Source organism: Antechinus flavipes, chromosome 3, assembly GCF_016432865.1.
Source record: "Antechinus flavipes isolate AdamAnt ecotype Samford, QLD, Australia chromosome 3, AdamAnt_v2, whole genome shotgun sequence".
Classification (NCBI taxonomy): domain Eukaryota; kingdom Metazoa; phylum Chordata; class Mammalia; order Dasyuromorphia; family Dasyuridae; genus Antechinus; species Antechinus flavipes.
In genome coordinates, this window is record NC_067400.1 from 581,200,194 (window position 1) to 581,215,600 (window position 15,407).

The window sequence follows — 15,407 nt, forward strand, 5'->3', positions numbered from 1 at the left end:
TTATCTTGGACAAGCTGCTCTAGGGACTCATTTTTTCTTGTTGTATGAATCAGATCCCCTGATTTGACTCATGGTTCTTAACCTGTTCTGTGTATCCTGGACCCCTGCTTGAGCAGTCTGGAAAAGCCAGGGACACCAACTTGGAATCATATTTTTAAATACATCGAACAAAATACATGGGATTAGAAAGGAAGCCAATTATGTGGAAATACAATGATCAAAGTGAAAAATATACAAATAAAAAAACAAAACCAGGTTTCTGAACCATGGATTAAGAGCATCTGGAAGTGATGATGATGATGAGGATGATAATTACTTTTATTTAATACTTAGGTTTGCAAAGTTCTTTATATAAGTTATTGTTTGAGTCTCACAACATCTCTATTAAGAGTTTTTGTAGGTAACATTATCCCTTCTCTACAGGTGAGGGGAGCTAATGGTTAAATGATTTGCTCACAGTCACACAGCTAAGATATGACAACAGTAGAGTTAGAACTTCAGGGATCTCATTCTGTATTTTAAAGTTTTTTCCAGCTCTGACCTCCCAAGTTCTAAGGGCCCTCCCAGCTCTGACCTCCCAAATTCTAAGGGCCCTCCCGGCTCTGACATCCTGTATTCTAAGGGCCCTCCCAGCTCTGACCTCCCAGGTTCTAAGGGCCCTCCCCTCTCTGACCTCCCAGGTTCTAAGGGCCCTCCCTCCCAGCTCTGACATCCTGGGTTCTAAGGGCCCTCCCGGCTCTGACCTGGGTTCTAAGGGCCCTCCCAGCTCTGACCTCCTGGGTTCTAAGGGCCCTCCCAACTCTGACCTCCTGGGTTCTAAGGGCCCTCCCAGCTCTGACCTCCCAGGTTCTAAGGGCCCTCCCCTCTCTGACCTCCCAGGTTCTAAGGGCCCTCCCAGCTCTGACATCCTGAGTTCTAAGGGCCCTCCCGGCTCTGACCTGGGTTCTAAGGGCCCTCCCAGCTCTGACCTCCTGGGTTCTAAGGGCCCTCCCAACTCTGACCTCCTGGGTTCTAAGGGCCCTTCCAGTTCTGACCTCCTGGGTTCTAAGGGCCCTCCCAGCTCTGACCTCCTGGGCTGTAAGGACTCTCCCGGCTCTGACATCCTGGGTTCTAAGGGCCCTCCTGGCTCTGACATCCCAGGTTCTAAGGGCCCTCCCAGCTCTGACCTCCTGGGCTGTAAGGACTCTCCCGGCTCTGACATCCTGGGTTCCAAGGGCCCTCCTGGCTCTGACATCCCAGGTTCTAAGGGCCCTCCCAGCTCTGACATTCTCTGTTCTAAGGGCCCTTCTAGTTCTGACATTCTGTGATTTTTTTTCTGGCCTTATTCAGTGCATCAGTAAAGAATAATGATCGTTGTTAATGCCAGAGATGGTGAGAGCTGAGACTAGCTGGGCTCTCTCAGCCCTTTCTCTGTGTGTGGTCTCCAGGGCCAGGCTGGAGAAGGAGAAGGAGCGGTCCAGAATGGCTGGAGGGGGCCCTGGAGAGGCCGCCCAGGACACCCAGCGAGAGCGCCGAGTCTTCCAGCTGCACATGTGTGAGGTGGGACGATGTGGTCAGGATGGATGCTCTCTGGGCATGTCAAAGGGCCCTTCTCAGATCTCGGGGTGGGCCCAGGAGACCAATGGCCTGGGATCCAGGCCCCATGTTCTCAGGCTCTGACTTTTAAGTTGCCCCTTCCGCTCCCAGGCTGTGATCCTTAGGTCCTTGGGCAGGGACGTCCCTGTCCCTCAGTGTCAGAAGACCTGTCTCCCTGTCCCAGCAAAAGGAGAGGGGTTAGAAGTAGGATGCAAGCAGAGAGGGGAGCCTCGTTCCAGCATCCCGGCCTCTGGGCTCAAACAGCTTATTTGCACTCTCTTAATCCTCTCAATGATAATAGTGATCCATACTTGCCTAATAACAATCCAGCAAAAATAGTTTTAAATGAACAAAGAAAAAATATTAACAATCCAGCAAAGTAGGTCATGCAAAGGTTATTATCCTCCTTTTAGAGATGAGGACACTCATAAAGGAAGGGGGGAGCGTTAGCCAAGATCCAGCCCCCAGGTTCTGGGCTCTTTCCAAGCCCGTCACTCCAGACACTGCTGCCCCTTCCCTCCACCAGGGATTCTGGCTCTCCGGCCCACAGCCCTGGCCACTTCCTGGGCCCAGGCTGGGGAAAATGGGAAGGGGGCAAAAGTGAGGGAATCAGCGTTCCAGCTAATGTCTCCCTGCCTCCTCTCCCTTAGTACCTGCTCAAAGCCAGCGAGAACCAGATGAAACAAGGTCCTGATTTCCTCCAGAGCCTCATTAAGTTCTTCCACGCCCAGCACAAGTAGGTGTTCGAAACAATCTCCCCTCTCCCCATCCGGACCCCCTCCAGGGCCAGCAGCTTCCCTAGGAAGGGATTGGGAGTCCAGGATCATGACCCACAAATCCGTTCTGGTTACCTTAGTCAGCTAGCAGCTCTGGCTGGTAATGGGGGTGGGGGGTGGGGATCAGTGCTGGGGGAGGGGGGAGCTGTATCCCTTCCCTCCCCTCTTTGCCCCCCTGGTTGGGGGGCCCCATGGCCCTAGGTACGCTCCCTTCCTTTTTCCTCCATCTGATCTCTGTCTCTCATTTTGTCTGTCCACCTGTCTGTTTGCCCTCCCCTTTGCCCTCTGAAAACCCTCAGCTTTTTCCAAGATGGCTGGAAGGCAGCTCAAAGCTTGTCTCCCTTCATTGAGAAACTGGCGGTCTCAGTACACTCGGTAAGTTATATCCCCTGGAGGGATGGTCAATTATCACTGTGGAATGAATGGATGGATGGATGATCTATCAGACGCTTACTAAGTGCCAATCACTGTGCTAGATACATATGTCTAGACGGGCAAACATGATGGTCTACTCAGCAAGGAGCTCACACACTAATGGGAGAAGTCAAGACAAGTCACCGTGCATTTATTAAGCACTTACTGTATGCTCAACATTGTTCTAAGCACTGAGAATACAAATACAAAAAGACAGTCCCTGTCCACATGGAAAGCAGGGGTTGGGGGAAGAAGAGTCTGAATAGGATAATGCTGCAGGCAAAGAATAGGAGAGCGAGTCTGGAGTGAGGGAGGTTCTTCCTAAAATATCAGTCCTGGGATGGGAGTTGATAGGAGGACATCAGAGTGAAGGATTCTCCAAGATGGCAAAATGGTAGCTAAGAAGAAGAAGGAAAAAGATGGAGATAAGAGTCTGGAAATGATGGAGGTGAAGAATAGTTGGGATCTTTTTTTTCTTAATATGATGGTAAATAAATGGATGAGTGGAGGGAGAGAGGAAGGATAGATGGAGGAGAGAGGAAAGGATAGATGGAGGGAGAGGGAAGGAAGATGGAGGAGAGAGGGAAGGATAAATGGAGGGAGAGAGGGAAGGAAGATGGAGGGAGAGAGGGAAGGATAGATGGAGGGAGAGAGGGAAGGATAGATGGAGGGAGAGAGGGAAGGAAGATGGAGGGAGAGAGGGAAGGATAGATGGAGGGAGAGAGGAAAGGATAGATGGAGGGAGAGAGGAAAGGATAGATGGAGGGAGAGAGGGAAGGAAGATGGAGGAAGAGAGGGAAGGAAGATGGAGGGAGAGAGGGAAGGAAGATGGAGGGAGAGAGGGAAGGATAGATGAAGGGAGAGAGGAGGGAGAACTGAATGGAATGATGGTGAGAAGGAAGAATAGATGGTTAAAAGGAGAAAAGGAGGAATATGTGAATGGAAAGATGAATGGAAGGAGAGAAGGAAGGATAGATGGAAGGAGAGAAAGATTAAGAGGAAAGAGAAAAGGGAGGGAGATGGAAGGATGGGTAGGGGGAGAAAGGGAGGAATGGATAGAAGGAGGGAGAGAGGGATGGAGGGAAAGACGGAGGGAGGGATGAATCTGGTTCCTCTGCCTGAAAAACGAGGCAGTGTGCAGTGTGTGTAACGTCTGGCTGGAGTGCCATGGTAACTGCCTCCCCCCAGATGTGTGGGGTGTCCCCATGGGCCCAGTGAGTGCAGTCCTTGTCCGCGGGGGCAATCCTCCCCGCAGACGCGCTGAGGCTGGCCCTTGTGCAGGCTCCAGGCGGCAGCTGCCAGGGAGGTGGGAGCAGGGGCCGGGGCTGGCAGCTGCTGCCTGACTTCTTCCTTCCCCAGCTGCACCAGGCCCATGAGGAGGACATTCAGAAGCTGACCCAGATCCGGGATTCTCTCCGGGGTGTCCTGCAGCTGGAGAGCAGAGAGGTCAGGCCCCTGAGCCGGGAGCTCCCCAGCCCTCCCCGCTCCGCCGCACACCCTCCCCGGGACAGCCAGGGCCCTCCTGAATGACCCTCTGTCCCAGGGAAAGGCTAGCTCCCCTCCCCCCCAGAGTGACCCCCACCAAGCCAGACCCTCTAATCTCCCACCTCTGAAGCAGGAAACTGCAAGTCGGAAGAACTCCGGAGGCAGCTACAGCATCCACCAGCACCAGGGGAACAAGCAGTTCGGCACGGAGAAGTCGGGCTTCCTGTACAAGAAGAGCGACGGGTGAGTGTGGAGGAACGCGTCGGGTGCTTGTCCGGGGGCCGACGGACGAAGGGACCGAGCGTCCGGCCGCTCTCGGTGCTCGGGGGTCCGGGGGGCTCGTCTCCACGTCGGGAAAATGGGCCTGCGATGCCATGGGGCAGGAGCTTCCCCCACCAGTGCCTTCGTGCCCGTCCCCGGGCCCGAGGAGCCTCCTTGGACACGGGAGTGACTGGTCCAGGCTCACACAGCAAGGATGAACGGGCTCAAACCTGGACTTTGGGGACCTCGGAAAACCAACAGCATTGTGGGTAAAGTGAGAAGGACCTGCCCCTGGTCAGGACTAGTGGTGTGTCCTCTCTGAACCTCAGTCTCTTCATCTGGAAAATGGAAAGAATGACCTCAAGAAGGTCCAGCTCACAGTATTTTGTGTTGGAAATGGGGACTGGACCTGGGATTTCACTGGTGGAGGGAACTTCTGGGTAAGGAAATTCCTTCCAACAATGAAAATGGGCACCTTCTCTGCAACACAGAATTACCTAGAACCCCCTTAAAATTAAGACCAGGCTGGGGCCACTCAGTGATTATGGAACTGAAGTGGGATTTATCTGTCAATTCTCTGGTGATGTTGCAACTAATAAGCATTTATTAAGTGCCTCCTGTGTGCCAGGCACTGTACTAAAGAAGAAAGGAAAGAAGCATTTATTAGGTGCCTTCTATGTACCAGGCACTGTGCTAAAGAAGAAAGGAAAGAAGCATTTATTAAGTGCCTCCTGTGTGCCAGGCACTGTGCTAAAGAAAAAAGGAAATAAGCATTTATTAAATGCCTCCTGTGTGCCAGGCACACTATTCCTTAGTAGTAGGAATAGAAAGAAGAACCCCAAGGAGCTCATAATCTAATGGGGGAGGGAGATAACATGCAACCATATGAAGCTAGATATGTACAGAATTAGGAAACAGCCAACAAAGGAAGGCTCCCTAATTAAGAGGAGCTGGGGAAGGCTTCCTGTAGACAAGGGGATTTTAGGGAGGGGCCTTTTGGAATTATCATTTATTATATTATATATAATTATACACATTATTCCCCATTATTATCAAGAAGCCAAGGTTAGAACGAGGTGGTTGGACCCCTGTGCTTCTTAGCTTAGCAGGTATTAGAACACCTTGACTGTGTCCCGGAGGAAAGGTTGCTCCTGATTTTGCCTTATTTCTGGCGGGAGATTCAAGGCTGGCATTCAACACTAGTGACGTGGAAACACGTTTTTCTCTCCCAGTCAGCTGGGATGGGCAGATATCCCATTAAGCAATGGATCCTTCGTCTGAACCCAAGAAATAGGAACACAGCCACGGTTCAGGAGTTTGTCGATTGTCCTCCTGGGTTCTCAGTCGTTTTTCTGATGGGTCCCCAACTCATGACCCAAACCCGATGTCTGTGGGCAGCCTGCCTTTCAGACCTGAGCTCCCTAAGGGAAGGGGCTGGCTCTCCCCCAGCAGATCAGGGTCCCCTCGGATCTAAGTGTCTCCTAGGACTGTGACCTCTGTCTGGAGGTCCGTGAGGGCTCTGTCCCTGCCCTCCCCCAACAGCGGGCGGCATATGGGTGAAGGAGAAGCCGTGGGCCTGACTTCTCCCTGGAGATGGTCCGGCTGTGATCCTGGGCTTTCTTTCTCCTCTTGGACCCTAGAATTCGGAGAGTTTGGCAGAAGAGGAAGTGTGGAGTAAAGTACGGCTGCCTGACCATCTCTCACAGCACGGTGAGGGGCCTAAGGGGCTGCGGACCAGTGGGCACTTCCTTGGGGCAGGGGGCAGGAGGCTGGGCCTGAGCAGGCCGAATGGACAGGGCCAGGCCTTTGTCCTCCCAGGCTATGTCCAGTTGGGGGCTCACTGGAGCCAGGCCAGAGGGAGGTGGATTTTCATAGATGGGAAGCCGAGGGCCCTACCAACCTGACACCTGAGAAGGAAGCAGAGCCCCCTCGCCTGAGCTCCCGTTTCTTCCTTTCTTCCCCTCTGCACGTTTTCACAGATAAATCGGCCTCCAGTGAAGCTGACGCTGCTGACTTGCCAAGTGAGACCGAGCACAGAGGAGAAGAAGTGTTTTGACCTAGTGACCCGTGAGTGGAAGTTGCCTTCCTCATCCTCCCTGACTCCCCTGAGGAGTGGGATCTTGCCCTGGCTTCCAAGCCTTCCTCCCGAGCAAGCGCAGTCAAGTGTAGACAGCCCCAGTCATAGGGAGCCAGAGCAGCTCCTGGAGGGAGCTCCGGCCTCCTGCAAGGACTTTCTATCCAGCCCTGTGGGGAGCTTCAGAAATAAAGGAAACCCAGTCCCTGCCCACAGACAGCTTCTGACCCAGTAGGGCATTGTCTGTTAAAGACAATAGCACATCTTAATAAAATGAAGGGGGGTTTTAAAATATACTGGCTGACTGTAAGAGAAGGAGGATAGTAAAATGTTAGAGGGGGCCAGGGGAAGGGAAGCCAGATGTCCAAGGACGTCCATGAAGGCTGATAATATTGGGATCATATGGGCCTTTTGAAGCCAGGATGTCAGAGCTGGGAGAGCCTTTAGAACCCAGGATGTCAGAGCTGGGAGGATGCTTAGAATATAGGATGTCAGAGCTGGGAGGACTCTTAGAACCCAGGATGTCAGAGCTGGAAGGGCCCTTAGACACAGAATGTCAGAGCTATGAGGACCCTTAGAACCCAGGATGTCAGAGCTGGGAGGGCCCTTAGAACCCTCAGGAGGTCAGAGCCGAGAAGGCCCTTAAAATATGGATTGTCAGAGCTGGGAGGATCCTTAGAATATAGGATGTTAGGGCTGGCAGGGCCCTTAGGATCCAGAATGTCAGAGCTATGAGGGCCCTTAGAATCCAGGATGTCAGAGCTGGGAGGGCCCTTAGAACACAGGATGTCAAAGCTGGGAGGGCCCTTAGAGATGATCTCTAGAGAGTTTCTTTTTCCTAGGAAGGAAGTTTTTAAAAAGCAAGTAATTATTTATAAGTGACTGTCATGTTAGTGACGGTGTTAGGATTCCCAGTCCAGGTATCTTGCAGCTCCATCAGGATGGACAGTTCAGGGGAAGACGATTTCATTCTTTTCCTGAGTCAGGGGTCCCTGCCCCTGACTGGGGCTCAGACGAGGGGGTTTCCCTGCTGCTCCAGACAACCCCTTTCGCTTCTCTCCCTGTAGATAATCGGACGTACCACTTTCAGGCTGAGGACGAGCACGAGTGTGAGGCGTAAGTATCCTTCCTCTGACTTCTCACCTTCTCCCCTCTTCTATCCCATTTATCTCAGAGCAGGTGTTGGGTGCCTGGGGGGCTTGGACAGACCTGAGAATGTCACTGGATCCAGGGGCTGCTGATTGGCTCTTCATTCCCCAAGGCAGAGTTACGGCCCTCCCAGGTGTGCCACCTGTTTCTTCAGGTGTAGCCCTTGCCTCGATTTCCCTCTCCAGGTGGGTGTCCGTGTTACAGAACAGCAAAGATGAAGCCCTGAGCAGTGCCTTCCAGGGGGAGTCAGGAGGTGGACTTCAGGGGAGCCCAGTGGGGCCCGGGCTGGATGGGGACCTTCGGGACCTCACCAGGCTGATCATTGCTGAGATCAAAAGCAGGCCTGGAAACAGTCAATGCTGTGATTGCGGAGCCTCAGGTAGGTGGGCAGGGAGCACAATCTAGCAAATTTAATTAATGTAATCTTATTAATTAAGCAATTAATTCCTTAATTTGATTCCTTCAGTATTCAACTCAGGCTCCAGCTCTCCCCACGTGGCCTTTTCTGATCCCTCTACCCAAAGTCCTTTAATTTGTTCTGTCTCTGTTTTGCATATGCGTTGTCTTTCTACTAGAATGTAAGCTTCTTGAGAACAGAGTAGCTTCATTTTTGTGTTCGTGTCTCCCCCACCTTGCTCGGAGCCTGGCACAAAGTGGACACTTAATAATTTATGTTGGTCATTGATTGATTGATTGAAGGTAGTCCCCAGGTAGAAGAGAAAGAGAGAGAATGTTTGCGAGCCAAGGTTATATCTCAGGCCAAAAAGAAGGCCAGGTTGACTAAAAGATGGAGTAGGTAGAGGGGGGAGTATATAGTTTGTTTTTCACCCACTCACTTTTTAGGATTAGATTATTTAGTTTCCAATTAACTTTTGGACTATTTTCCCCTGACCCTTTATTATCTGCAATCTTTTATTGCATTATGACCTGAAAAGGATGAAATTACTATTTCTGCCTTTCGGCATTTGATTTTGAGGTTTTTATGCGCCAATACATGGTCAGTTTTTGTTTAAGTTCCATATACTTCCCATACATGACAAAAAAAAGTATATTCCTTTCTGTCCCCATTCAACTTTCTACAAAAGTCTATCAGACATAATTTTTTCTAAAATTCTACTTAGTTCATCAACTTCTTTTTGATTTTGTGGTTCGATTTATCTAATTCTGATAGAGGGGAGGCTCAGATCCCTACTAGTATAGTTTTTTCCAAAAGTCTATCATACTTAACTTTTCTAAAATTGTACTTAGCTCCTTAATCTAGTTCTGATAAAGGGAGATTGAGATCCCTCACTAGTATAGTTTTCTCCAAAGATCTAGCATACCTAACTTTTCTGAAATTCTACTTACCTCCTTAACTTCTTTCTTGTTTATTTTGTGGTTTGATTTATCTAGTTCTGATAGAGGGAGGTTGAGATTCCCCATTAGTATAGTTTTGCTGTCTATTTATTCTTCATTTCTTAGAGAAGAGTATATAGAGGAAGCCTCAGAAGGGGGGAAATCCTTAGGAGGGAGCATGGAGGCTTCAGGCATAGGAGGTGGAAGGGGGGCCATTCCCACCCCTTGGGCAGATGCTGCTCTTCCTTCCAGACCCCACGTGGCTCAGTACCAATCTGGGAATCCTCACTTGCATCCAGTGCTCAGGCGTCCACCGGGAGCTGGGTGTGCGCTTCTCCCGAATCCAGTCGCTCACCCTGGATGTGCTGGGGCCCGCAGAGTTGTTGGTGAGTGGTGGTAGCAGGGTCAGGGAACCTGGATGAGATGGGGAAACATGCAGGGGCTGTCACCCCACAGCTCTTGGCGGTGGTCCCCTCCCTGGCCTGACAAAGCCCACTCCCTCCTCACATGCAGCTGGCTGTTGGCATTGGAAATACACAGTTCAATGAGATTATGGAAGCTCAGCTCACTTTGAACGGTGCCGTCAAACCCTCCAGTGAGAGCGACATGTGAGTAGCCCTCCAGTGCGTCGAGGGGAGGGGGAACCCTTCTTGGAGGAAGTGGACTCTGGTCTGAGAGAGTCCAGAACAGGACTGTTGGCTGCTCCAGGTCCACGGGTCCCCAGGGGAGACAGTGGGGATATGGCATCCTATATCCAACAGTCTCTGGTGGAGGGGTTCAGGAGAAGGAGAAAGACCAGGTCTAAAGGTCCCAGGGCGGGGGATTGTGTCTTACAGGAGCACCCGAAGAAACTACATTGTGGCCAAGTATGTGGAACACAGATTTGCTCGCCGAGGCGGGTACGAGGCCCACAGGCTCTGGACGGCAATCTGCAACCGGGACCTCCCGGCTGTCCTGGAAGCCTTTGCCAATGGCCTGGACTTTGGACAGCCACTGCCTCGGCCAGATGGGCAGGTAAGCCCCTCCTCCCTCCTTCTGACCTTCCTTCTTGGTCCATCCCTGGTTCTCTCTCACCTCTGTTATGACTCAATTCGTCTTGCTTGGGAAAAACTGATTAACAGTTAAGTGACCCAAGATGTCATTATTAAGCACCTACTATGTGTCCGGCACTGGACAGAGGAGGGAGAAGTCAGGAGAGCCTGGGGTCGTCACAGAGGGTTTCTTGGAGGAAACAGAGCTTGTGCTGGACCTCGGAGGATGGAGAAAGGTGAATTCTCCATGTAAAGAGAAGGCAGGTAGAACCTGAGTGGAGAGTTTGTGCTAGAGACTGTAGCATCCTGCTTGGACTTAGGGGAAAGGAACGGCTCATGCAGCTTGGGGCCCTGGGACCTGGGGCTTCTGTTGCCTGAAACACAGATGTCAGGATTAGAGGCCTGGGGCCAAGCATGGCCAGTGAGTGCCATGTTGAACAGTCTCACGTTGAAGTTCTGGTGGGAGTTTCAGGTGCAGACGCCTGGGAAGGAGGTGAAATTCAGGGCTGGGGTTTGGGAAGCAGTCAGGACTGGAAATGTGGAGCTGAATTTCTTCCACATAGAAATGATAACTGAGAGTGAGAGTGGGATTGGAAGAAGGGAAGTAGCAAAGAGGGCTGGGAACTGGGTGTGGGGGAATACTGACTAAGAAGGCAGGAAGAGAAGTTAGAACCTAGGAGACAGGATTTAAGGCGCGCCCCTAGAACCCAGGAGGTCAGAGCTGGGAGGGCCCTTAGAACCTGAGATGTCAGAGCTGGGAGCGCCCCTAGAACCCAGGAGGTCAGAGCTGGGAGGGCCCTTAGAACCTGGCATGTCAGAGCTGGGAGGGCCCTTAGAACCCAGGAAGTCAGAGCTGGGAGAGCCCTAGAACCCAGGAAGTCAGAGCTGGGAGGGCCCTTAGAACCCAGGAAGTCAGAGCTGGGAGAGCCCTAGAACCCAGGAAGTCAGAGCTGGGAGGGCCCTTAGAACCCAGGAGGTCAGAGCCGGGAGGACCTTTAGAGCCCAGGATGTCAGAGCTGGGAGGGCCCTTAGAACCGGGAATGTCAGAGCTGACGGTCCTTAAGATAGGATATCAGAGCCGGGAGAAGTATAGAACATAGCATTACAGAACTGGGAAAATCCTTAGATCATAGATTTTTGGAGCTGTAAGAGATTTTCAACAGAATATTAATGCTGCAAGGACCTTAGAACACCGAATTTAGAGTGGTGGAAGGTCCAAGAATAGGTGGGACCCCCTCCCGGTGGAAACCCTGCCCCTTCCCAACAGAGGCTTGGGTCTGACCTTTCAGGACTGGCCCCAGTATTTCCAGCAGCTGGGCTGCCCTGGAGGGGGTAGGGCCATTGAGATAGGAGGGCTGACAGGTTTGATGGTCCTTTAGCCTTCTGGAGAGCTTGCCCTGCACTTGGCCGTCCGCCTTGCTGACCAGACCTCCCTGCCCCTGGTGGATTTCATCATCCAGAACGGGTGAGAAGCGGCCCCTCCCCTCCCCCTTTCCGACCCTTCGCTCTGCCCCCTTCTTCCTGCCCCCGGCCCTCGGCGTCCGCCCCCTCCTCCACGCTGACTTCCACCCTCCCCAGAGGCCACGTGGACGCTAAGGCTCCGGACGGGAACACGGCTTTGCACCTCGGGGCCCTGCACAACCAGGCCGACTGCCTCAAGCTGCTGCTCAAAGGGAGAGCCTCCGTGGGCACAGGTGAGGCTGGGGCCTCCACTCCTGCTCATCCTTTGGGAGGGGACAGTCCTAGAAGGGAAGTGGAGCACTCTTCCATGGCTCTGTCTACTCTCCTGGTGCAGTAAAAAGATTTCTCATTAAAGATTCAGAATTTAAATCCCAACTTTGCCACCTACTAGCAAGTCACTTAACCTTCGTGAGCCTCTGTTTCCTCATCTGTAAAATGGGGCACTGGAGGCATCGTGGTATAACAGATAAAGCCTGGTTTCCAAGTTGGGTACCCTCAGACAATTATGGTTGCAAGGAAATGGCAGGTTGAGTTTTAAACCCTAAAGAACCCTTCTCCATTGGTAGTCGGGGTAGAGTGACCTGTGAATTCTCCACAGTGAATGACGCTGGTGAGACTGCCTTGGAGGTGGCCCGGAAGACCCGACACAAGGAATGTGAGGATCTAGTGAGTGAGGGTCCGAGAGGCCGGGCCTGGGTGGGGGTGGTCCCGGGCCCCTCCCAGATCTCCTTCTGACTCTCCTCTCTCTCCCCTCTGTGCTGGTGGCAGCTGGAGCAGGCCCAGGCCGGGACCCTCATCCTCCCACTCCACATAGACTACCCCTGGGGGGTTTCCCCGGATCCTGCATCAGAGAGTGAGGAGGAGGAAGAAGATAAGGTGAGCCCCTCCTCACCCCCTCATCCATGACTTGCTGGGCCCTTGAGCCACTGGATGGCTGGGAATTGTACAAGGAAAGGGTCCCTTTAAGTCTCTTACAGCTAGATAGTTACGTTGGCCACCATCAGAAAGCGCCCCCGCTTTCTGGGGACCATCAGGACTGCCCTCTCGCTCTGTTTTTTATTTTTTTTCATGACTCTGCTGTTCATCTTGACAAGAACAGACTCCTCTGTGAGAAAGGCTTTCATGGTCATGGTCAGGTTTTCTTTTCTTCCCACTGATGGTTCCTTCTTCTGGTTATCTTCTCCCAAAGTCTCCTCCTCCCCATCTTTCTTTGTGGTCTAGTCCTTCCTTCTGTACCTCCTTCCATTTCTCCTGCCCTTAGGCCAAAGATGACGGGCTCAGAAATCACCCCCCAAGCCAGGAATCGGCAGAAGGTCAGGGTCACGGTGTTAAGCAGAGAAAGGGGGACAGAGGGACCAAGTCTGGAGGTTGCAGCCAGATGGCGGAGGGCTTTAAATGCCGGGGCGGGGACTTTTTATTTTTAGCATCCAGGCAAAGGGAACCAGGAAAGTTTTGAGCTGGCAGTGGTAGGTGCTTTAGGAATGTTATTTTTGCAGTTGTGAGAAGGATAGACTGGAAGGCAGAAAGACAGGAATCGTGGAGATCAATTAGGAGACTCTTATAATAGTCTGAGCCACAGTCAAACATCAGCCGGGGTCGCATGTGGCCCAGAATGCTCCCAAGTACAGTCTGAACCCGATTAAAATGTTGTTTCTGGGCAATTTTAATATGTTGGTATATTAATAAAAAATGGGATCTTATTACAGTTTAGTGGCCCTCTATTAGCATTTGACACTCCCATGTAGGCAAGAGAGGATGAGGGGATGTCTCAAAGCTAGTAGTTGTGTAAGAGGAAAGGAGAGATTTATTACCCCAGTAGAACTGATAGAATTTGGAAAACCTGAGTAGTATTGGGGTGTGGAGGAAAGTCAAAACCTTGTTGATACTTAAAGCCATCAAACACTCTGCCCTCAACTCAACAGAACACATTTGGAGTCTTTTAAATTCCAGGCACCACCATTTAAAAAGGATATTGGTAAGCTAGAGAGAAGGGCAGCCAGGACCCCAAAGGGCCATTTGAAAATCTGTGGAAGGGGAAGGGAACAAGCATTTAATAAGCACCAGCTATACTCCAAACACTGTGCAAATGCTTCTAAAAATAGTATTTTATTGACCCTCAACATTGCAAGGTAGGTGCTATTATTGTTTCCCCTTTTTTATAGTCAGGGAAACTGAGGCAGACAGGTGAAGTGACTTGCACAGGGTCACAAAGACCAGATTTGAACTCATGCTAGTTCCATGCATACTCTATTCACTGTACCACCAGCTTACAAGGTGTGGAAGCTGTTGGGCTCAGCAGGTGCTGCCTTACTCCCTTCTCCATTGAGAGGGGAGCATCTGCTCTACACACAGTCATACACTTCTGACGGGTGTTACTTCTTTTTTTTGGACCAATTATATCACGATTTATTTAGGTAATTTCTACATTTTTAATCATTGTTCCCTTGGCAAATAAAGAGATCAGGTCTTTCTACCTGTGTTTTGTTTTGTTTTGTTTTTGCCTGTGAAGCTTTTCTTTTTTCTTTTTTAATTTTCTAATTATATATGTGTTACATATATATATATATAATTTAATTTTCTGAATTTATTTTATTTGAAGAAATAGAATCAACAAAAAGAAAAAAGCAATACAAAACAAAATGAAATAAAAGAAAAGAGAATATTATCATGTGTCCAGCAGAACACCAAAAAGGATTCAAAAGATAATTAAACAAATGTCAATTTGAGGGGAAAAAAAAAATATATATATATATATATATGTAGAGGAAATTATATTTATGAGTGTCCAACTTTTCTTTACTACCTTGTAAATTGTTCTTTTGTTCCCTGCTATGCACCTTACTTTACTTTATTCTTTTTCTCTCCCTTTCGTCTCCCCGACCGCCCCTAAGCAGGCTATAGTTAAGAAGGGAGCCTGGCTTCTAATGAGAGAGGTTAGGTTATTTTTTACTCCCATCCTTCATCTCCTTACACCATCCTCCCCACCCATCCTTGTAACCTGAGATGATTTGCTTAGTTTGGGCTTGTATCTGGGATCTCCTCAAATGGAAAAGTAGAAGTGTAATTTTTTTATAATATGAATCAGATATGGGACAGAAATTTATGTTTTAAATGGAAAAGAAATGCTAAACACAAAAAATCTACAAGCACGCATTTGGCAAACACAAATTTGAACAGGTGGTAGTAATAACTTCTGTTCCACCCTCCCAGGAGGTTGATATTTAAACCTTGCTTAAACAATAAGACATTTTTCAGGATTACTGATTGTTGTTATGTAGTTGATTAATCATGTCTGACTTTTCATGATCCCATTTGGGCTTTTCCTGGCAAAGATCCCAGAGTATTTTACCGTTTCCTTCTCCAGCTCATTTTACAGATGAAGAAACGGAGGCAATTGGGAGTTAAATAACTGGCCCAGCATCACAGTTAGTTAAGTGTCTGAGCTCAGATTGGAACTCATGGGCCTGTAGCCATCACTCAGTCCCCTGCACCACCCAGCTGCCTAAACATCATTGAATCAATAAGACATTTTTCAGGGTTACTGACGAGGTAGGCATTTTACATTTCACTTTAGCTCTTCACTGTTCCCTCTTATTGGGGACCAGTCATCCTCTTATTGGGGTGCATCTGTTCCAAAAGCACCAAAGGAGTTTCCAGAGACTCCTAACATTCTTTGCAAACAAAGGACTCAGTATCTTGAGATTTTTCGAATTCATGGGGTCGTCTCCAAATCTTACACAGTTTGGAATTGATTCTGGGGCTCACTTGAAATCAGAAAAGAACTATAGAAGCCCCCCCAACCCAGGCTCAGATTTGTCTAGCTGCCATGTGCTCAGCAGTTGGCTA

General features: G+C 50.1%; 1 protein-coding gene across 1 annotated transcript in view; it reads left to right on the top strand.

The window, feature by feature from the left end:
• Window positions 1-15,407, top strand: part of ASAP3 (ArfGAP with SH3 domain, ankyrin repeat and PH domain 3) — a 69,769-nt gene that overhangs the window by 39,599 nt on the left and 14,763 nt on the right. The window contains exons 6-21 of the mRNA XM_051988273.1: window positions 1,428-1,539; window positions 2,226-2,311; window positions 2,651-2,726; window positions 4,125-4,211; window positions 4,384-4,493; window positions 6,152-6,221; window positions 6,491-6,578; window positions 7,653-7,701; window positions 7,920-8,113; window positions 9,322-9,455; window positions 9,583-9,677; window positions 9,906-10,083; window positions 11,480-11,565; window positions 11,679-11,794; window positions 12,160-12,227; window positions 12,330-12,437. Coding sequence (XP_051844233.1) covers window positions 1,428-1,539; window positions 2,226-2,311; window positions 2,651-2,726; window positions 4,125-4,211; window positions 4,384-4,493; window positions 6,152-6,221; window positions 6,491-6,578; window positions 7,653-7,701; window positions 7,920-8,113; window positions 9,322-9,455; window positions 9,583-9,677; window positions 9,906-10,083; window positions 11,480-11,565; window positions 11,679-11,794; window positions 12,160-12,227; window positions 12,330-12,437 — 1,657 coding nt within the window. The remainder of the gene's footprint in view (window positions 1-1,427; window positions 1,540-2,225; window positions 2,312-2,650; window positions 2,727-4,124; window positions 4,212-4,383; window positions 4,494-6,151; window positions 6,222-6,490; window positions 6,579-7,652; window positions 7,702-7,919; window positions 8,114-9,321; window positions 9,456-9,582; window positions 9,678-9,905; window positions 10,084-11,479; window positions 11,566-11,678; window positions 11,795-12,159; window positions 12,228-12,329; window positions 12,438-15,407) is intronic.